Source organism: Aquarana catesbeiana, linkage group LG07 (assembly GCF_042186555.1).
Source record: "Aquarana catesbeiana isolate 2022-GZ linkage group LG07, ASM4218655v1, whole genome shotgun sequence".
In the NCBI taxonomy this organism is placed as follows: Eukaryota; Metazoa; Chordata; class Amphibia; order Anura; family Ranidae; genus Aquarana; species Aquarana catesbeiana.
In genome coordinates, this window is record NC_133330.1 from 172,304,791 (window position 1) to 172,326,021 (window position 21,231).

At 41.4% G+C, this 21,231-nt stretch overlaps 1 protein-coding gene across 2 annotated transcripts in view; it reads right to left on the minus strand.

Moving 5' to 3' along the window:
• Positions 1 to 4,814: 4,814 nt before the first annotated feature.
• EDEM3 (ER degradation enhancing alpha-mannosidase like protein 3) overlaps positions 4,815 to 21,231 on the minus strand; it is a 155,992-nt gene continuing 139,575 nt past the window's right edge. Inside the window, exons 19-21 of one of the 2 annotated variants that reach the window (XM_073592876.1) lie at positions 20,915 to 21,100; positions 15,194 to 15,241; positions 4,815 to 8,622 (exon numbers count right to left, since the gene is read on the minus strand). In XM_073592876.1, the coding sequence (XP_073448977.1) occupies positions 8,246 to 8,622; positions 15,194 to 15,241; positions 20,915 to 21,100 (611 nt within the window). In that variant the 3' untranslated portion in view covers positions 4,815 to 8,245. The remainder of the gene's footprint in view (positions 8,623 to 15,193; positions 15,242 to 20,914; positions 21,101 to 21,231) is intronic. The other variant, XM_073592878.1, reaches the window with a different exon arrangement.

Genomic DNA, 21,231 nt, shown 5'->3' on the forward strand with positions numbered 1-21,231 from the left:
GCTTGGCATTGAATCTGGATGCCAGCAGAACCACATCTGGGGTCCCCCAGTATTGGCAGATCTATAGAAAAACCTCGGGATGCAGGGACCATTCCCCTGGTAACAATTTCTGGCGACTTAGGAAATCCGCCTGCCAATTGTCCACCCCCGGAAAAACACTGTCGACAGAAACGGCACATGTTTTTCTGCCCAGGTCAATATATGATCTACCTCTCTTTGGGCTGCCCGACTCCTGGTACCTCCCTCGTGGTTGATATATGCCACTACTATGGAGTTGTCGGACTAGACTCTGACAAGAAGACCCCGTAATCTGGACGTCCAGAATCGCAGGGCCAGATGAGCTGCCCGGATCTCCAATAGATTGATGGGCAGAGTCCTTTCTGTCTGGGACCATATTCCCTGAACAGACGCTTCCTCTAGGACTGCTCCCCAGCCGAGAAGACTGGCGTCCGTGGTTACAACTTTCCAGGCTACTGGTGGAAAAAATTTCCCTCTTTTTAAGTTGCTGCTTCTTAACCACCAAGAGAGGTTCCATAGAATCTGTGGAGATAGAATCATAGGCTGATCCAGGGTTCGAGCTGACTTGTCCCAGGCCTTTAGAATACTGTTCTGGAACACTCTGGGGTGGAACTGTGCATATGGCACTGCGCTGAAAGATGACACCATCTTGCCCAGTAACCTCATGCACAGCCGAATAGAAGGTGTTAGTTCTTTTTTCACCTTCTGTACGTTCCACTATGGAGGCAACCTTTAAGGGCGGAAGAAACACCCTTTCTTGGGCAGTGTCCAAGATCAGACCCAGATACACCAAGGCTTGGGTCGGACAAAGAGCTGACTTGTCCATATTTAGCATCCAACCTAGGCGTTGTAAAACCCGTACTGTTCTTGACACGTTTTGAACTAGTATGGGACGAGAGCATTCCCTTAGAAGAAGATCGTCCAGATATCCTACTACGTAGACTCCTTGAGACCTTAGGGAAGCTAACACTGGGGCCAAAATCTTTGTGAAGACCCTGGGGGCCGTGGCCAGACTGAAAGGTAGTGCCACAAATTGGAAATGACTGCCCTCTACAGCGAAACGTAAGAACCTCTGATGTGGACCGAATATCGGCACATGAAGGTACGCGTCCTTGATATCTATGGACGCTAAATAGTCTCCCTTTCTCAGGGATTTTATTATTGAACGAACCGACTCCATGCGGAAGGATTGGACGTCTACAAAGAAGTTGAGAGCCTTGAGGTCTAAAATGGGCCTTACTTCCCCATTTGGTTTTGGCACGGTGAATAGGTTTGAGTAAAACCCCTTGAATCTTTCCTCGTGCGGAACCTTTACAATTACCCCCTGCGCCAGCAGATGGTGTAAAGCTAGGAATAGGCATCTTCTTTTCTCTGGATCCGACGGGATCCTTGAGTACAGAAACCGGATTGGTGGGATCTCTCGGAACTCTATACTGTAACCGTGTTTTACAGTGGAAATGACCCATCTATCTTGAACCAGTTCTTCCAAACACCCGAAGCCTGCCCCCCACCTGTGAGAGCGGGGGTGCCCCTTCACAAGGTAGACTTGGAGTTGGGCTTGGGTGTCTTTGGGGCCCAGGGTTTCTTCTGACCCTGGGGTCTTTTAAACCCAGAGGGCTGAGGCCCTCCATACTGCTTAGGGGAAGAGGCATCAGGTCCTGGTGCATTAGGAATTTTATAAGAGGGCTGCTTCCCTTTCCTTTTAATAGGAAGCAGGGCACTCTTTCCTCCAGAGATCTTTTGGATGTATTTATCCAGATCCTCGCCAAACAAGCGCTCTCCATGGAATGGAAAAGCTGCGAGTAGCCTTTTACATGGTGTTTCAGCATTCCAGTTCTTTAGCCACAAGACTCTGCGCATATGAATTGACAGTAACACAAAACGAGACATCTGTTGGATTGAGTCTTTCAATGCGTCTACCGCAAAACATAAGGCGTGAGGAATCTCCGATAACTCCTCAGCAGATTCCTCTTGGCAAGGTATGTTCTTTACCAACCTTTTAAAACGATCCTTTAGGGATTGGCAAATCCCAATAGCTGCAACTGCTGGCTGAACTGATGCACCAGCCACCGAAAAGGAGGCCTTTAATAAGGACTCTAGCTTTTTATCAGCCGGATCCTTGAATACCAGGGCATTATCCACTGGACAGGTTAAACTTTTATTCACAGAAGATATGGCAGCGTCCACCAAGGGTGTGCCCCATTTTTTCCTGAATTTCTCCTCCATAGGATATAAGACAGAAAACCTTTTTGGAGGTAAGTATATCCTGTCAGGGTGCTCCCAGTCCGCGTAAACCACTTGCTCCAGTAACAGATGCAAAGGGAACGCTTGGGAAATTTGCCGAGGTCGCAAAGATCCCAAAGTAGAACAGGAGAGTGCAGACTCCTGAACCGGGGGTAACTTAAACCCAATTCGTACCATCTCCATTAGAGATTGGATAAACAATTTTTGGGAATGGGAGGCTGAAATTGGCTCCTCAGAGCCAGAGTCCTCAGCCGAGGATTCTTCAGCCTCTCGGTCCTTTAGGACCACCTCTTCCAAATCCTCTGCCCATTCTGGTTCCAGATCACCTGGACCCATCTGGCTATAAGAGTCCTGGTGCTCTAGTGACTCTCCACTTGGCCCAGGCTCAGGGGAGGGATTTCTCTTGCCTTGTTCCTTATACCTCGTTTTCTGGAAGACATTGCTTACACACGAGGAAGAAAAAAGGAGTACTCCCCACAAACTACAACCAGCCGTTAACCTGTCACCACTGTGTACAAGACCACCAGACTCACGTGCCCAACAATCACTCTGTGTTTGCTCCACACGCACGCCAGGAGCTCCGTGCCTATTATTACTGGCCTGAGAGTGAGCGTGCACAACAGTGATCGGCGGCACGCCTACCGCACGGTGCATGCGCAGTACTGACGCACGTGAAGCACCTGCGACACGCACAGCAGTGGCGCACACACACGCCAAAATTCAAAAATGCGCGCCAAAACCGGCCTTCTGTAATCTTAGACACAGGTTCTAGGTTTATACCAGCAGTTACAAAGGGAAATACATATATATATATATATATATATATATATATATATATATATATATATATATATATATACACACACACACACACACACACACACACACACACACACACACACACATATATATATATATATATATATATATATATATATATATATATATATATATATATATATATATATATATATATATATATATATATATATATATATATATATATATATATATATATTCCCAAAGGGAGTACTCACCATCCCAAGCAGCAGGGCCTGTCTTACCAGGCCCAATCTTCCCCCATCATGGCGGGTAGCGCCTCTAAGGATCTTCAGGGACCGTCCCCCATATATTGGGGTCCACACCCCTGGACCTGTAAAGCACCCTTTCTAGTTTACCTTGGGCAAGATTGACCAGGAATACCAACTTAACAAGGGTCCAGCGCCTATAAAGGACACATTACAAGCAATACCTCGTTCTTGAACCGAGGTTCGGGTACCATCCACTTTAGCTTTGTTATGCCATCCGAAGGGATCCGATGATAACGTCCTCAGTGGGACATTTTTTGAAGAAATTTGAAGAGCTTCAACAGCCATGACCATCACCTTCAAGACACTGGCGAAAAAACTGAGGTACTTCCTGTATAGGAGGGGTTATATGGGAGGAACCGTCTTACTACTGGTTGCCAGTGTCCAATCACCTAAAGGTAAGCGTATAACCCACATAGTCATTATTATGGTGCTCTGTGTCCCGTGATGTACGATAAAGAAAAATCCCAAAGGTGTTCTATCAGGTTGAGGTCAGGGCTCTGTGCAGGCCAGTCAAGTTGCTCCACCCCAAACTTGCTAATTCATGTCTTCATGGACCTTCTTTGTGCACAGTCATTTTGAAACAGGAAGGGAACATCCTCAAACTGTTCCCACAAAGTTGACAGCATGAAATTGTCCAAAATGTCCTGGTATGCCGATGCCTTAAGAGTTCCCTTCAATGGAACTATGGGTCCAAGCCCAACCCCTGAAAAGCAACCCCACACCAAATGATTTGGACCAGTGCACAAAGCAAGGTTCAAAAAAAGACATTCGCGAGTTTGGGGTGCAGGATCTTTACTGGCCCACACAGAGTCCTGACCTCAACCCACTAGAACACCTTTGGGATGAATTAGAGCGGAGACTGCCAGCCAGGTCTCCTCATCCAACATTAATACCTGAGTTCACAAATGCACTTCTGGAAGAATGGTCAAACATTGCCATAGACACACTCCTAAACCTTGTGGGCTAGCCTTCCCAGAGGAGTTGAAGCTGTTAAAGCTGCAAAAGGTGGGCCAACTCAATATTTAACCCTACGGACCAAGACTGGGATGCCATTAAATTTCATGTGCGTGTAAAGACAGGCATCCCGATACAGTATATTGTCAAAAGTATGTCCTGCAGTTATCCCCATGGTTTGTGTGATCATCTTTAAAATTAGACTAAAAGTATCATTGTGAATCAGATAATTACAGAACACAACAGCTCACATACTTACTGCATTTTTCTTATTCCTTTGGCATTCTTCTTTCTGTAGCCACGGTCATATTTTGAAAGTTACATGCCATCAGCAAAGAGCACTATTGCAGCAAATCCATCCAACTGTCATTTTAGTGGGCATTCTATTCTATTTTTGTACAGCACTTAATGCAAATACAGATAGCTATGAGGATTGATGTCTACAATACAAACGTTTAAGAACTTGGGTGAGGAATAGGATAGCAAAGGTATTTCCAAGGCATGAAGTGTAGAATACAATGATATTTATTTAAGAGGTATGTGGGAGAGAAGGACCCAACAGGGAACTAAAAGGTGATGTCAAAGGATGCTTTTCTTCAGAGTAATGTTAGCATTTTATGAGGCAGTGAAAAGATAAAGATAAGTGATATGATACAACACAATACAAACAGTGGTTCCTTATTTCAGTATACATTACATTTTACAGATTTGAGATGCATATTCATGACTGCATGGTACAAAACAAAAACATATGCCTGTATCAGGTTATGATTACATAAAATCTGTGCTGAAAGAAATGCATACGTTGCCACTGATCAACTCCTTCTGACAATGACGATTGCCAGTCATTCTGATCTACTGACTTGAATACCTTGTATCTGACCAGGAACAGGTACACAAGCCCACGGACCTGCTTACTTGCTTTAGACTAGTGACCCAGAGTATTAAAGCCAGAAAATTAGCATGACAGGCAACTAACATTTTCATTGGATGTCAGCACTGGTAACAAACACATCTGCCCGCATATAGTTTTCCTTGAATGATCCTGCAGTTTTTTACTTACTGTACAGAACTCCAGGAAGGAAGTTGCATTTGGTCAGAGGGAGAGAAATGAGAAAGTCCCTGCTACCTTACTGGCTGCACTGTGTTGCTATGGTAATGACTTCCTTGGTAATCAAACTTAAGGTGAATAGATGGCGGGAAGGGAAATGATTCAGGGCCGAGTGCATCAGGAGGGAAGGAGTGGGTTGAGAGAAGTGAGGTGACCACAGGATAGATTTAATAGGGGTTGGTTATCTCCTTAAAAAAAAAAATCTGCACCCTGATAATCATTGATTCATTCAGTTCAGGTAGATCTTCACCTCTCCAGGATTGCCTAGAGCAGTGGTCATCAACCCTGTCCTCAGGGCACAGTAACAGGCCAGGTTTTATGTATTACCTTGTGGAGATGCAGACTAGAATACTGCAATCACTGAGCAGCAAATGATATCACCTGTGATCTATTTCAGTTATCTTGAAAACCTGGCCTGTTAGTGGGCCCTGAGGACAGGGTTGATGACCACTGGTCTAGAGCAAATACAGTTGATCTCCTACAGATATTTCATTATTAAAACAATCCAAGAGAAAGAAATGGCGCTAAAGAAAATTATACTAACAATACTTCACTTGTTAGTTCAATGTAACTAACAATTGTACTTAAAACAATAGCAGCTTGACAATTCACAAAGATTTGTGTAATGATTTCAGATGTTAACTTAAAGAGGAACTGAACTCTGGAAGCTGTGCCCAAAAAATACAGGCAGAGGGCAAATGACTAGTCACCAGTTCTGCACAGTTTCTATGGGTGGAGGTGGCCATCATGATAGAGGCATGGTTTTGCACCCTTACGACAGAGCCTCCAAGCAAGAACAGTGAGCAACACAATAGTGACATGACCAAATCTCACTCTAAATTTCCTGAGATTAGCAGTTAGAAGCAGTCTTAGTTCTAGCACTGCAGATATAAAGGTATGAGGCACAGGAGTGCCCAGGTCATCTCACATACCAGGAAGTGAAATGCTATTTTATCAGGAGGAATTCCATAATAATAGTAATAAAAGAAAAAAAAAAAAAAAGTACGCTTTTCAGGGTACTGCTTAGGCACAAGTAACATTTCTATATGTTCCCTATAACAGAATAGCTTTACAGTTTTCAGTTCCACTTGAAGTGCTGTTCCCAGTATAAGAATGTATACCCTAAATGACACTCAACAAAATTTGAAGATTAATTCACAATCATTTACAAAATGTACTCAAGCACATTTTAAGCTTTAAAAGAAATACACATATCTATGTTTAAAAAGGATCTAGAAAGTATTTTCCTTGATCAAAGTTCTGGCAAAATGTAAAAGGACCCTATGGTTTAATCTATTACAGAATCATTAGCAAGCAAGTATTGTACACCGTAGCCCTTTCCTTAAAATCTTGAAATAGATAAATAAAAAATAAAAAAAAAAGATCAAAATAAAAAAGTGCTATAGACATTTACAAACAGGATTGTTTTGCCAAAAATATTATGCGTAAGAGAGTCAGAATGTACCATCTCCTACTTTAGAACGGTCAATCTGATCCTTGTTTCTTGCCAGTGTCAGTTTCTTTCATGGTACAGTAGCGATTTCCTTCAAAAAGTTCTGACTTGACCTAATACTTTATTTGCAGCTGTTAAACCCAACATCTCACTACTTAACAGCAAATATTGCACAGTAGAACTTGAGTACCCTAGGCAAAACACCATGTAATAAATACATTCTGTTTACTGCTTGTTTACCCTTGTTTCATTTTAATATTCAGATGCGGTTTGCTGCACTATGAAGCTTTGAACTACTATGGCAGCGAGCAACATGAAGATGCTACTGTATGTTCTGGACAAAACTAGCTACTGCACCATACAACACAGTTCAATGCCATAGTGCAACTTTCCCCATTTACAACTATAAATCTGCACTTGTTTACTGGAGCTTTTTGGTAATCCTTATGACTGCCATTTCTGCAGCTCTTCATTATTAAAAAAAAAAAAACCCAAATACTCATATTTGATATTATGAAAGTTTACTGGCAATTTTAACCTAGCCTGGGGTTCTCCCCTTTCCGTTGATACTTGCTGGGGGTTAAAAGGTATTTCAAGAACATGTATATTATTAAAAAAAAAAAAAAATAATAATAATAATCTCTTTTCAAGTTTAAATAGTACACACTTTTTGTGAGATGGGAAATTAGAATGATATTTTTCACAATATTTTTCACAACATTTTACAGACTGATGTAAAAATATGGCTTTAAATTAAAAAGAAAAACAAAAGAAAATAAAAAAATATATTAGACAGAAAAAAGCATTATGGTCCCTATTGCCCATGCTGAGTATTGCTACCTTTGCCATTAGTTGTTAAAAAAAAAAAAAAAAAATACATATAAATGTCATGGTTCAATCAGAGTTACAAATCAATAAACAAAATTATATTTTGGTTATTGACCTATCACAAATTCCCTGAAGAATTCAGGATTTCAAGAACTGCTGTGATGACGTCTTTTGCACAAGTGTCAAAACAATTTAATAAATAAACCTAACAATATACCCAAACCCAGTTCTCAATTTAAAACAAAGATGAGGATAGACGTCTTTCAAAAATGCTATAAGCATTCGCTTCCTTACTTTATCAAAGCACTTGGCAGATCATAAAAATAGAACTTTGATCTTTTACATATAATTTATGAAGTGTTGAGAGTCAATGGATCCTTAAGAACATTTGGAACCGTCATGCCTTGGTGATTGTGGACCCAATAAAATCTCACAGAAGACAATGCTAGGTATGATCCTTCATGTACAATGTTAACAATAAGCTCTTTCCCTTAGGGAAGGCTTTGAATACCATTTCAATAGGAGTTCTAAATTCAGTTATTTTGGTCATAGTTCATCTTTCTCCATCATTTCAAAAGCTTCAATATCTTCTTTCCAATCTGCCAATATGGACTCTATTGGCTGCACTTTTTTGTCCCATCTTTCAGATTTAGATTTTTCTGAATTCTGAATCTTATCTCCAGTGCTCTGTGTATCTTCAGGAAGAGCAGGTTTACTGTCCGGTGAGACATCTTCATTCTTAGGATGAAGAGAACTGTCAGTTTTGTGGGGTTGGGAAGTTTCAGACTTTGATTCTGATACGGTTTCCTCTTCAGAGTCCTGGGTATCTGCTAAATTCTGTTGAGATAATGAAGTTTCTGTTTGAATATCTTTTCGAGAGTCATTTTCTGTTGATTTCTGTGTACCACTCTCCTCTTCCAAATCTAAAACAGAACAAAAAATAGTTTAGTGCAAAATAATTTTTCACATTATTTATTACACAAATACCATGAGGTCCAAAAGCAAGACCATTAGCTTTATCACAAATCATTGATTAAAAAAACTGATCTTGTATAAAAAGTATATTTTAATCACTTCAGCCCCAGAAAGCTTTACCCCCTTAATGACCAGGCCATTTCTTGCGATATGGCACTGCAGTACTTTAACTGACAATTGCACGGGCGTGCAAAGCTGTACCCAAATAAAATGGATGTCCTTTTTTCCCCACAAATAGAGCTTTCTTTGGTGGTATCACCTCTGCAGTTTTTATTTTTTGCACTATAAAACAAAAAAAAGTGACAATTTTGAAAAGAACAACAATATGTTTTATGTTCTGCTATAAAACACATACAAAAAAACAAAAAAATACCAATCAATTTAGGTCAATATGTATTCTGCTACATATTTTTGGTAAAAAAAATCCCAATAAGCGTATATCGATTGGTTTGCACAAAAGTTATCGCGTCTACAAACTAAGGGATATTTTTTCTTTATTTTATTTTTTTTTTACTAGTAATGGCGGCGAGTTTGAACGGGACTGCAACATTGTGGTGGACAAATCAGACACCTGACACTTTTTTGGGAAATATGCACGGTTACTGTACTAATGACACTGGCAGGGGAGGGGTTAACATCATGGACGAGCAAAGGGATAACTGTGTACCTAGCTGGTGCTTGATAACTGTGTGGGGGTTAGTCTGACTGGATGAAGACAAGATCTCTAGCTTCTCACCTGTCAGAACGGCTATCTGCCTTGTTTACATAGGCAGATCGCCGTTGTGCCTCTCTGGGGAACGATCATGGGTGGCAGGCAGACATTGGGTCCGCCAGACCCACTGATTGGCATCCCCTGTGTCCAGAGTGCGATTGCGCCTCCGGCGGTTCGTGTGTGCCCCCCCAGTGTCTATTGCACTAAATGACATACAGGTATGTCGTTTCGAGCAATAGAGCCAACCTGCCACAGTACAATTTCGGTAGGTGGTCAGCAAGTGGTTAGCATGAGATTACAGAAATAAAAGTTTCAGCCCCTAGTCAGATTGTCATAGGAAATATAATGGGGGGAGAGTTACTAACAGTGGAGAGTGCAAAATCTGGTGCAGCTCTGCAGAGAAACCAATCAGCTTCCTGGTTTTATTGTCAGGGCTCAATTGAAAAAGCTGGAGTTAGAAGCTGATTGGCTAACATGCACAGCTGCACCCGATTCCGAGTATTCCAGCTTTATGCCGGCTTCCTAGCATCCAATGCGCATGACAGAATAGCGTGATTGGCTCTCAATGGAGCCAGTTCACATAGCTCTGGGCGGCCGCGGTCCGCATTGAAGAAAGGTCCTGTGCAGCTTCTGGTCAGGCAGATCTAAAGTGGCCACAGCACTTGTAGACCATATGTGAAGCTAAATTAATTGAAAAACAATTGTAACCAAGATTCAAATCCCACATAACAAAGGATGATGTATTCCAGTTTCAAAGGCAGGTCATACACAAATTTTTTTCTTTGTTCAAGCAACATTTCGAACAAATTAAAATGCATAGATTCACCTTGAATGTGTGGATGGGGGAAACCCTCCTTCAGAGCTATTCTATTCTGACAGCAAGCAAGCTTCACCGCTGTCAGAATGCACCCATTGGGTGAAAAATTTCCAGCAGGCTGGTTGTACAGTAGTCGTTCGAGAGATCGACTTCTGTACAATCAGCCTGCCCATAGATGGACTGAAATTCGATCCCTGCTGAACCAGTCAATTTTTGATCTATGGCCAACTTAAGACATCATTCACATTTTCAAATCAGTGATGAGATGTGGGAGACTCAGCAGGGCTTTCTAGCGATCAGCTGCAGGTGGCAAGCCCCATTGAAAGCACCTATTTATAGCTGCTTGAGCAGCGATTACCTTTAGAATGATGGGCCCTGGAAGCAGACAGTCCGAAACCAGGGCCAATCATCCACAGTTACATAGTAGGCAAGGTTGAAAAAAAGACACAAGTCCAACCTATGTGTGATTATGTGTCAGTATTTCATTGTATATCCCTGTATGTTGCGGTCATTCAGGAGTTTATCTAATAGTTTCTTGAAGCTATCGATGCTCCCCGCTGAGACCACCACCTGTGGAAGGGAATTCCACATCCTTGCCGCTCTTACAGTAAAGAACCCTCTACGTAGTTTAAGGTTAAACCTCTTTTCTTCTAATTTTAATGAGTGGCCACGAGTCTTGTTAAACTCTCTTCTGCGAAAAAGTTTTATTTCTATTTTAGGATCACCAGTACAGTATTTGTATATTGAAACCATATCCCCTCTCAAGCATCTCTTCTCCAGAGAGAATAAGTTCAGTGCTCGCAACCTTTCATCATAACCAAGATCCTCCAGACCCTTTATTAACTTTGTTGCCCTTCTTTGTACTCGCTCCATTTCCAGTACATCCTTCCTGAGGACTGGTGCCCAGAACTGGACAGCGTACTCTAGGTGCGCCCGGACCAGAGTCTTGTAGAGTGGGAGAATTACTATTTTATCTCTGGAGTTGATCCCCTTTTTAATGCATGCCAATATTCTGTTTGCTTTGTTAGCAGCAGCTTGAAATTGCATGCCATTGCTGAGGCTATCATCTACTAGGATCCCCAGGTCCTTTTCCATCCTAGATTCCCCCAGAGGTTCTCCCCCCAGTGTATAGATTGCATTCATATTTTTGCCACTCAAATGCATTATTTAAAATTTTTCTACATTGAACCTCATCTGCCATGTAGTTGCCCACCCCATTAATTTGTTCAGATCTTTTTGCAAGGTTTCCACATCCTGCGGAGACGTTATTGCCCTGCTTAGCTTAGTGTCGTCTGCAAATACAAAGATTGAACTGTTTATCCCATCCTCCAGGTCGTTTATGAACAAATTAAATAGGATTGGTCCCAGCACAGAACCCTGGGGAACCCCACTACCTACCCCTGACCATTCCGAGTACTCCCCATTTATCACCACCCTCTGAACTCGCCCTTGTAGACAGTTTTCAATCCATGTACTCACCCTATGGTCCATGCCAACGGACCTTATTTTGTACAGTAAACGTTTATGGGCAACGGTGTCAAATGCTTTTGCAAAATCCAGATACACCACATCTACGGGCCTTCCTTTATCTAGATGGCAACTTACCTCCTCATAGAAGGTTAGTAGATTGGTTTGGCAAGAACGATTCTTCATGAATCCATGCTGATTACTGCTAATGATACCGGTAAATTCTGCTTGAGTAATTACATGCAAGTGGCCATTAACAGCTGCAGGACTGGTCAGCCTAAAATAGCTTTCAATGGGGCTTCCTGCCCGCAATTAATCGCCATGAACCTCCACATATTAATCCCTAATGGCCCAATTCACACGTATGAATGGGGTTAAAAAAGTAGTATGATCCAAGACGACTGACAAACTGCAACCTTAATAGGAGAATAAACAAATTCTTTAATAGCCATATGTATAAAAACACTTTGCTTAGATTTCTATGGAAGCTTATAGGAGGTCCCAGCTGAATTATAGATAATAGAACAGTGCATAAAAATTATAGATAATAGAATAGTGCATAAAAAGCTACGCTCAAACATGGCAATAGAACTACTCAGGTGCGTGAATGTTTTGCATTTTCTAGTATAGGCAACTTTGAGAACATTCAGTAGAAAAATGCCACCTCATCTGAGTAAAGTGGACCTAGCATCATGTACATGGGAGAAAAATGCTTCTTTCTGCTTGCAGCAGATTGATGGCATCATCTCAGCCCAGAAACAGTCACTTTCCCAGTTGCCCAAAGACTACTTATACCAGGTATGTAGCAAGGAATGTATACATGCAGTCTTTCAGTTACTAAAGGTACATTTTAAGAATATGTGGATGAGGATTTATTTTCCCTGCAGGCAATTATAGGAATAGTAACAGAAACAGAATATTAACAAGAAAACACAGTGCGTCGATCAGGGATGAGGCGTGTCCCTCGGGATGCAGCCTATCCCAAATCAGTGTAAAGAGCCAATAAAAATCAGCTCTTTACCACGTGACCAGCCGTGTCCAATCACAGCTGGTCACATGCATTGTCCTTGTGCATGGCGCTCGTGACAGCCTATCCTCGATCGTGGTAAAGAGCCAATAAAATTGGCTCTTTACCAAGTGACCGGCTGTGTCCAATCACAGTCGGTCACACAATGTCAACAAACCGCAGTAAGGAGCTGTTACCGGGCTCTCATCACACACTGATCTTGTGTGAGCAGGAGATTGCGATAATAGCTTGCTACCGCCTACAGTATACACCAAACACACTGATTGCTCCCCAAATAAAGAGGACCTGTCACCAGCCCATTCAAGTACCTGAGTACTTGGTCACCAGCCCATCAGAGTACCCGAGTACCTGTCACCAGTCCACCTAAGTACCCGAGTACCTGTCACCAGCCCATCAGATTACCCGAGTACCTGTCAGCAGCCCATCAAAGTACCCAAATACCTGTCACCAGCCCATAAGAGTACCCGAGTACCTATCTGCAGCCCATGCCTCATAGAATATATGTCTGGGTGTTTGCTTTCAAAAATGGAGTCATTTTGTGGGCAATTCCACTGTCATGGTGTTCCAGGACCTTCAAAAGTGTGATAGGAAGGAATTAAATTATATGTGTAATTTATGTTCCTAGAACGCCTGAAGGTACTACTTCAATGGTGGACCTCTCTCTATGTGGCCAGGCTGTGTAAAAGTCTCACACATTTGGTAACACCATACTCGGGAGGAGTAGCAGAATGTATTTTGGGGTGTAATTTTTGCTATGTACATGCTGTGTGTTAGAAATATATTATAAATTGACCACTTTCTGTAAAAAAAAAACAAAAAAAAAAAACACATTTTCTTTCCACATTTTCCGAAGATTTGTGAAAAAAAATGAACTGTTCAAAAGACTCATCATGCCTCATTGGGGTGTTTGCTTTCCAAAATGGGGTGGTGATTTTGTGGGTAATTCCATTGACCTGGTGCTCCAGGGCCTTCAAAAGTGTGACAGGTCATTGGGAAATTTTATGTGCAATTTATGCTCCTAGAACGCCTGATGGTGCTCCCTGCATGTTGGGCACCTCTATGTGGCCAGGCTGTGAAAAAGTCCCACACATGTGGTATCGCCATACTCGGGAGAAGTAGCTGAATGTGTTTTGGGGTGTAATTGAAAGTATGCATATGCTGTGTGTGAGAAATAACTCTGAAAATTTTGTGTAAAAAAAAAAAAAAAAAAAAAATTCTTAAATTTTCCCAAGAATTGTGGGGAAAAAAATTACAACTTAAAAAAACTCACGATGCCTCTTATTAAATACCTTGGATGGTCTACTTTCCAAAAAGGGGTCATTTGGGGGGTATTTGTACTTTCCTGAAAATTCAGGGCCTCAAGAGAGGATAGGCCGTCAGTGCATCAGGTGTGATCAATTTTCAGTAATTTGCACCATAGCTTGTAGACTTTAACTTTCACAGACCAAATAATATACACTTATTTGGGTTATATTTACCAAAGATATGTAGCAGTATACATTTTGGCCCAAATTTATGAACAAAAATTACTTATTTGCTAAATTTTATTATAGAAACTAAAAAAAAAGTGTTTTTTTTTTTTAAATTTTGAACTTGTCGCGAATGTCTTAAAAAATAAAAAAACCCAGTGGTGATTAAATACCACCAAAAGAAAGCTCTATTTGTGTAAAAAAAAAAAAAAAAGATAAAAATTTTGTTGGGGTACAGTGTTGCATGACTTGAGTGGCATTCAAAGTGCGAGAGTAATGAAAGCTGAAAATTGGTCTGGGCAGAAAGGGTGTACAAGTGCCCTTTATTGAAGTGGTTAAACCTCATTTGCCACATAATTGCCCATTCAGGTTTGCTTGTAAGTTAGAGAAATCCTGTAAGGATATTATCCCATTACACATTAGGAGCACATTACATTTTTGGCAGTTGTTAAAGAAACAAAACAAGGGGGAATGTGCATGTATTGCAGAGATTTTGTTTTCCTTCGCTCACTTATACACTACAAAAAAGCAGTGGCCACTGGGACAAGTCACCAGAGTAGGTAGTAGCAGTGAACCCGCCTAGTAAGGCGACAGCAATACTAAATCTGACAGTGGTTCTACCAGTGGTCCCCAAAGCTATAATGTCTTGGTTGGCGTTCCCTTAACATAAATATAATGATTCATGCTGACAGGCATTCCAGTCAAACACTGCATCTTCCATTCAAAAGCATGCAGCTGCATTTGAATGGAAAAAAAAGCATTTGAGGGAAAAGGCTGTGCTTGATCTGTTTTGTCTGCAGTTCAAACAGCCCTTGATAGGACAAGCTGTATCCAAAGAAACCCAGCGTTAAACAGGTCAAATGCAGCATTTAAACTGCCATGTGCACTACTCAATATCAATGGGATTTTTTTCTAACCTGCGTTTGACATGTGCTCCAAAATGTACTTCAAAATGTAGGAACACAATGCCAGTGGACAAAATCCCTTAATATACTAAAATGCAACGTTGTTAGCTGAAAATACTTACTGCCATCAATAATGTAGTTTGGGACAATTTTACCTTTAAAAATGGTAGCTGAAATTCCAGGAGAAGCACAAGTAAAGAAGGGAAAATATATGATAAACATATAGATTTTCATTGTGCAGATTACTATATTTAAACACATTAAGAATCGTACACAGGTGAAATAGATCAGCATTTTAAAAATACATTGAAATTAAGGACAAATCAGTTTGCTTTTACAGAATGATCATTTTCACATTACAGATTCTGAAGAAAAGGTGATATACTGTATATATAAATCTATATACACTAAAAGGAAGCTGTAATGCCTGGGATTCTAGAGCCAACTGGAGAAACAAGCTGAATGTTTAGTTAAAGGGGAAGTGTAGTCTTTTTTTTTTTTTAACAGTCAGGTTTATTTTTTTATGACCACAGAAGAAATTTTGTTTTGGTTTTGTTTTTCTGCGATAGATGCTTCTACCTGCATGTCAACACTTCTTTTAGAGCATACTGAGCGTTGCATGCTGTCAGCCATGCGTACAGTCTTGGCACGATTCTGTGCAGGGACACATGCCAACCTGGCCAATCAGGAGGCCAAAGACTCCAAATCCTGAAGAAGCCTGGGTGAAGATGGAAGCGCCTGCCATGGAGGGGAGATGTGGACATCGCAGTGCTGGAAGACATCACTTTACTGACCGAGTATGCCATAATGTGCAAATATGTTATGCATACTTGCAAATATGGTAAAAAAAACCTGGGGGGGGGGGGGGGGGGGTCAAAATGTGGCATTTGCTTTGGCAGTTAACTTTTCCTTTAAAATGACAATTAGTCTACAGACAACTACTTTTTTTTTCACCTTGAAGTCTGTTACTAAATACAAACATATCCATAACTAGAAGTGTGACCAAAACCAGTCTACCAGTTTAGGTTGCACAATTCTAGCTAAAATGTTTTACAACTTGCTGTGCTAACCCACCTCCAGTGCTGCGCTTGAATGCATCCCTTCTCTACACCCTTCCACTCACAGAGACTGAGGCAGCAGCGAGAGGAGTGGGGGGTGGGGCTGCATCTACGGATGCACACAGCTCAGCTCAGGATCAAGCCTGCACGTCTGCTCCCATAGCAAGCAAATCGCTATGGGGATAAACACAGAAGAGGAGGAGCAGACAGCACCAGTGGGGACCTCAGAAGAGGAGGCTTGAGGCCTATCGATATCATTTCTTTGGAGTGGAGGATTGATTGGAGTGTAGTATGGGACACAGGACAGCCCACTGAAACTGGGTTATATGCAGCTACTTTCAGGTGACTGGACACTGGCAAAAAAAAGTGGTCGGCAGGGACATTCTGCTATATAACCCTTCCCACTCTCCGCTAGCCTCAGTTTTGTAGCAAGCAATAGGGAGCCCATAAGAACAGAGGAGAGAAACCTATGCCCTATACTGTATTCTAATAAAAAAAATAAAAATAAAATTACTGGTAAGGTAAAGATCCTATTTTCATAGTTGCACACTACAGAACACAGGCTCTGTAATCATTACAACTGGGACATCCAAAAGCAGTTCAATTAAGGGGTGTACAACACAGGAAATAAAATGCCAACAGTAAACAAAAGTCAAGAAAGGTTTGAAAAACGTAAGGAACTTGCAGCACTTTGCACTGAAAACGCTCATAGAAAGCCTAAATATCTTCCTGGTAAAACTTAAATCAGTATTAAGCCCATGAGCATGTATTATATTGCAGCTTACCAATCCCAAGATTTGGTGGCTGCTTTATTTATATTTAGGTATTCTTTCCTTTATTTTCATCTGTTGAACCAGCCTGTAATGCCCCAGTCGGACATTGATCGGACATTCCGACAACAAAATCCATGGATTTTTTCCGACGGATGTTGGTCCAAACTTGTCTTGCATACACACGGTCACACAAAGTTGTTGGAAAATCCGATCGTTCTGAACGTGGTGATGTAAAACACGTACGTCGGGCCTATAAACGGGGCAGTAGCCAATAGCTTTCGTCTCTTAATTTATTCTGAGCATGCGTGGCACTTTGTGCGTCGGGTTTGTGTACACACGATCGGAATTTCCGACAACGGATTTTGTTGTCGGAAAATCTTATAGCAAGCTCTCAAACTTTTCCGTCGGAAAATCCGACCGTGTGTACAGGGCATAAGTGTTTTTCAACAAAACAAGCTCTCCAGCAAATGTAGCATTTAGAGGGATGAGACAGCATTTATCACTGACGGGGTGCTGAGAAGGATCAGATTTTTATTTATTCATGCAAAATCTTTATGCTCAAAAAAAAAAAAAAAAAAATGTTGCTGTGTGAGCTGGAGTTTGGCTTCAATTTGCTAATGTAGTTAAATCTGCTAGTACATCTAACACTATCGTCCTCACTGACTGACAATGCTGATGTCCAAAGGTGCAGAAGTGCCCCTGTGCTTCTTCATCCAGAGTAGGGGCACTCCAAAAACAGGAGGTGTGTTACTGGCTAGATGACCCGGTGAAAACAGGGTAAAAAAGCCTATAAAAGAGAACAAATGCAGCCTCCACATCTACGGATTGTGAAGCTGCAATATATAACATTTTTGGTTTTAATACCCCTTTACATTTTTAAATTTGTAAACAGAAGCCCAGGTGGAATCTGAAAAAAAAAAAAAGAAGAAGATGCCTGCCACTGCAAAGCTCATGAAACACTAACAAATCTGGTAAAGTATGCCTTAAAAGGAAAGGGAAGAACCGCATTCTTCAGACTATAGGCCCTAAGGATACTTGTCTAATCCATCTGGCAATGGTTGAACAAAAAGCAGACACACCCCTGTGGGGACCCTCAGACAGGAAAGGAGACCAATCTGATTACCCGAAAGATGCAGTAGCTAAGAGGTAAACTCTCACAGTGAGTTCTACAGGAAAACAGTGGAGAGAATTTCCTCTGAATGTTTCAGAGCAGGACAGAAGGAAGAAAAGAAAATGTCCTGGTTAAGGTGTAAAGAAAATGCTACCTTTGGGAAGAAAAAGGTTTTGGGCTTCAAAACAACCTTGTCCTTGTGCATCACCAGTAATGTGTCCATACAGGACAAAGCCGCCAACTCAGAGGGGTTTATTTACGAACGCTGGAGAGTGCAAAATCAAGCTCACTTCTGCATAGAAACCAATCAGCTTCTAAGCTCAGCTTGTTCAATTAAGCTTAGGCAATAAAACCTGAAAGCGGATTGGTTTATATGCAGAAATTAGCCTAGTTTTGCACTCTCCAGCTTTAGCAAATAAACCGCAGACACTCCTCCCAAAATGTGATTGCAACAAGAAAAAGTCACCTTGTAAGTAAAATCCGACAGGGGAATATCCCTAATAGGGTCAAAATGCAGCTTCGGAAGAAAGAACCAAATCCCAAGGGGACACAGGAGAGTGCACAGGGGGAGAAAGATAGAGAGGAACCTGCATAGAAGAGGTCCATCACCTATGGACACTAGCAAAAAATGGAGACTAGTGGGACAGGGAAGGGTTATATAGTGAGATATCCCTGCAGCCTTTTGTTTTTGTTTTTTTTGCCAGTGATCAATTACCTAAAAGGTAGCTGCAAAAAACAGTTGTAATAATTAACCACAGCCATAGTACACATGTGCTGCAATAGAGGGTTTCACACACAATCCTAGCTGCTGTCATTTTTAAAAGGAGACTCTCTGCTCTCAGATGGAAGCGATTGGAAGTTGTACAGCTGCCAGATTGCTTCCACAGACCCTGTCCAATAGACCCCCAATGTCTAAGAGAACCTGTCACAGCACAATGCTATAAGACGGTGGTGGTGTGGGATTACTGAAAAAAAAAGTTACTGAAATCCTCCCCCTTTTCCTCACACAAACACATTCATTATTAGACTATGTACAGAAACACTGACTGCGCTACACATTTCATATGGCTGTGCATGCCAGAGTGAAGGCAAACATTTTACGTAACATCATTTATGGTTAGTGGTTCAAAAAGCTTAAGGTTTCTTACCCTAATGCATTCTCTGCATTCAGTTAAAAAACCTTCAGTGATCAGGAAGGCCCCTTCCCTCAGCACCCCTTCATACTTACCTGTGCCAATCTCGATCCAGTGCTGTGCCCGAAAGCAGCAGATCCCTCTTCTCTCCCTCCTCACAGGATAGATTGCTATCAGCAGGAGCCATTGGCTCAAACCCCATTACAAGTCATGTCCATAGATGCTGGCAGCGTTGCATCGAATCAAGTCTGCATAAGCGCCCTCTTTGGAAGAGACTTCCTATTGGGGCACTCGCTGAGGAGGAGCCAGGAGCACTGGCAGGGGATCCCAGAAAGCAGGAGAAAATATGTTTTTGTGGTTTTAACTATTCAGACCTAAAATTAGCTTTTTGCTCTGGCAGTGATCAGGTTAAAGGCCCTGTGTTTCAAAATAAGAAAACTAGCAACAGGGGATTAAATTGCATAGTTGCAGAAGTTTAAAACTGCCTGAGTGTTATGGTGGCCATACACACATTGATTTGTTCATCAATCTATGTATAAATGTGATCTCACTTATTCAGGGATGCCTATCCCACACTCACCTAACAAATGTCCCCGAGCCACACCTCATAAAATCATTCCCTGCATCCATTACCTTTTGTACCACCACCCCCCCCCCCCCCTCCCTTTAGAATGTAAGCTCTTCGAGCAGGACCCTCCTGTCCCCGCTCTACATTGTAAAGCGCTGCTGTGTAAACTGTTGCCGCTATATAAATGGCGTATAATAATAATCTCAAACAAGCGACTCTTCTTCGATTACCATGTCAAATGATGCAACATACATGAATCAATTGAAAATACAAATCTATTACAAAACCATCTATGAGAAACTATGATTTATTTGTGCTTTATTTGAATATCGCAGATATTTCCTCAACTGATCAGAAGCAATCAACAAAATTCTGCCACAGCATTGGAAGGGTCTGTGGTCAATAAATGCTTATTCAATTTGATCGCATCTAATGATCAACTGTATGATTATGTGTGGGGCCACTTTTAACTGGATCAAAGTGCTGATGATCAATTGCACTTAAACTATAACTAAAAAGGTAAAACTTTTTTTGGTTTTGGATGAAAAGGGATTAGAACACCTGTCAGATTACATACAGCAAGAATCTGTTTACTTTTAGCGGCCTCTGTAATAGGAAGTCCTGTCTCCTGGGCTGGCATTGTACCAGTGTTCTGTCTATCATAGAAGCCAGTCCAGGAGGCGGGACTTTGTATTATAGAGGCCTCCGAGTAAACAGGAGATTTCACTGTATGTAATCTGACGGCGCTCGTCCCACCCCCCTCCCTGTCCCCTCCGAGGCAGCAGTAATCTGAGGTGAGGCTGCAGATGACATTGATCAGGCTGCAGATGGGCAATGGTGAGGCTGCAGATGGGCAATGGTGAGGCTGAATTGATGGGCACTGACCCTTATTTTGCTTCAAAGTTCTTTATTTAAAATTACATTTTTTTTCTGAAACTTCCCTCCTAAAATGAAGGTGCGTGTTATATGCCGATAAATACGGTAATTACTGGCCTTTATGTGAAAAGGGGTTTAATAACATTGTAATGTCGATTGAACAGAAACACAGTTTATATTGTTACAATAAAAGCAGATAATGTGCCCAAATGTAACCAAAGGTTATATTACAGAACACATAAAATAGCAAAAGTTGTTCTTAAGGTCTCCATACCTAGTAAAGGATGGTAAATGCTTCATGTGAACATAGTAAGATTTTTTTACCTCTATCTTTGGCCTTATCAGACAGAAGAACCTCCACTTCTTGGTATTCACGTATTGCATCAAGAATGATATTTCCCTCCTTGCTGAACAAAAACAGCATAGCAATTGTTATGTCATCAGTATTCTTCCCATCGCCAGCCATTTGAAACAGAGGAGCTGTGTCACTGCTGCTACCATCATTGTCGTCTGCAATACAAATATACAGATAAGCATACTTAGCTGGAAAAAAATAAAAATTGTATAGGTACTTTATAGAAGACAGACTAGACTGTGTAATGGTAAACCACCAAAGTAATACCAGGAAACAATAAAATTGG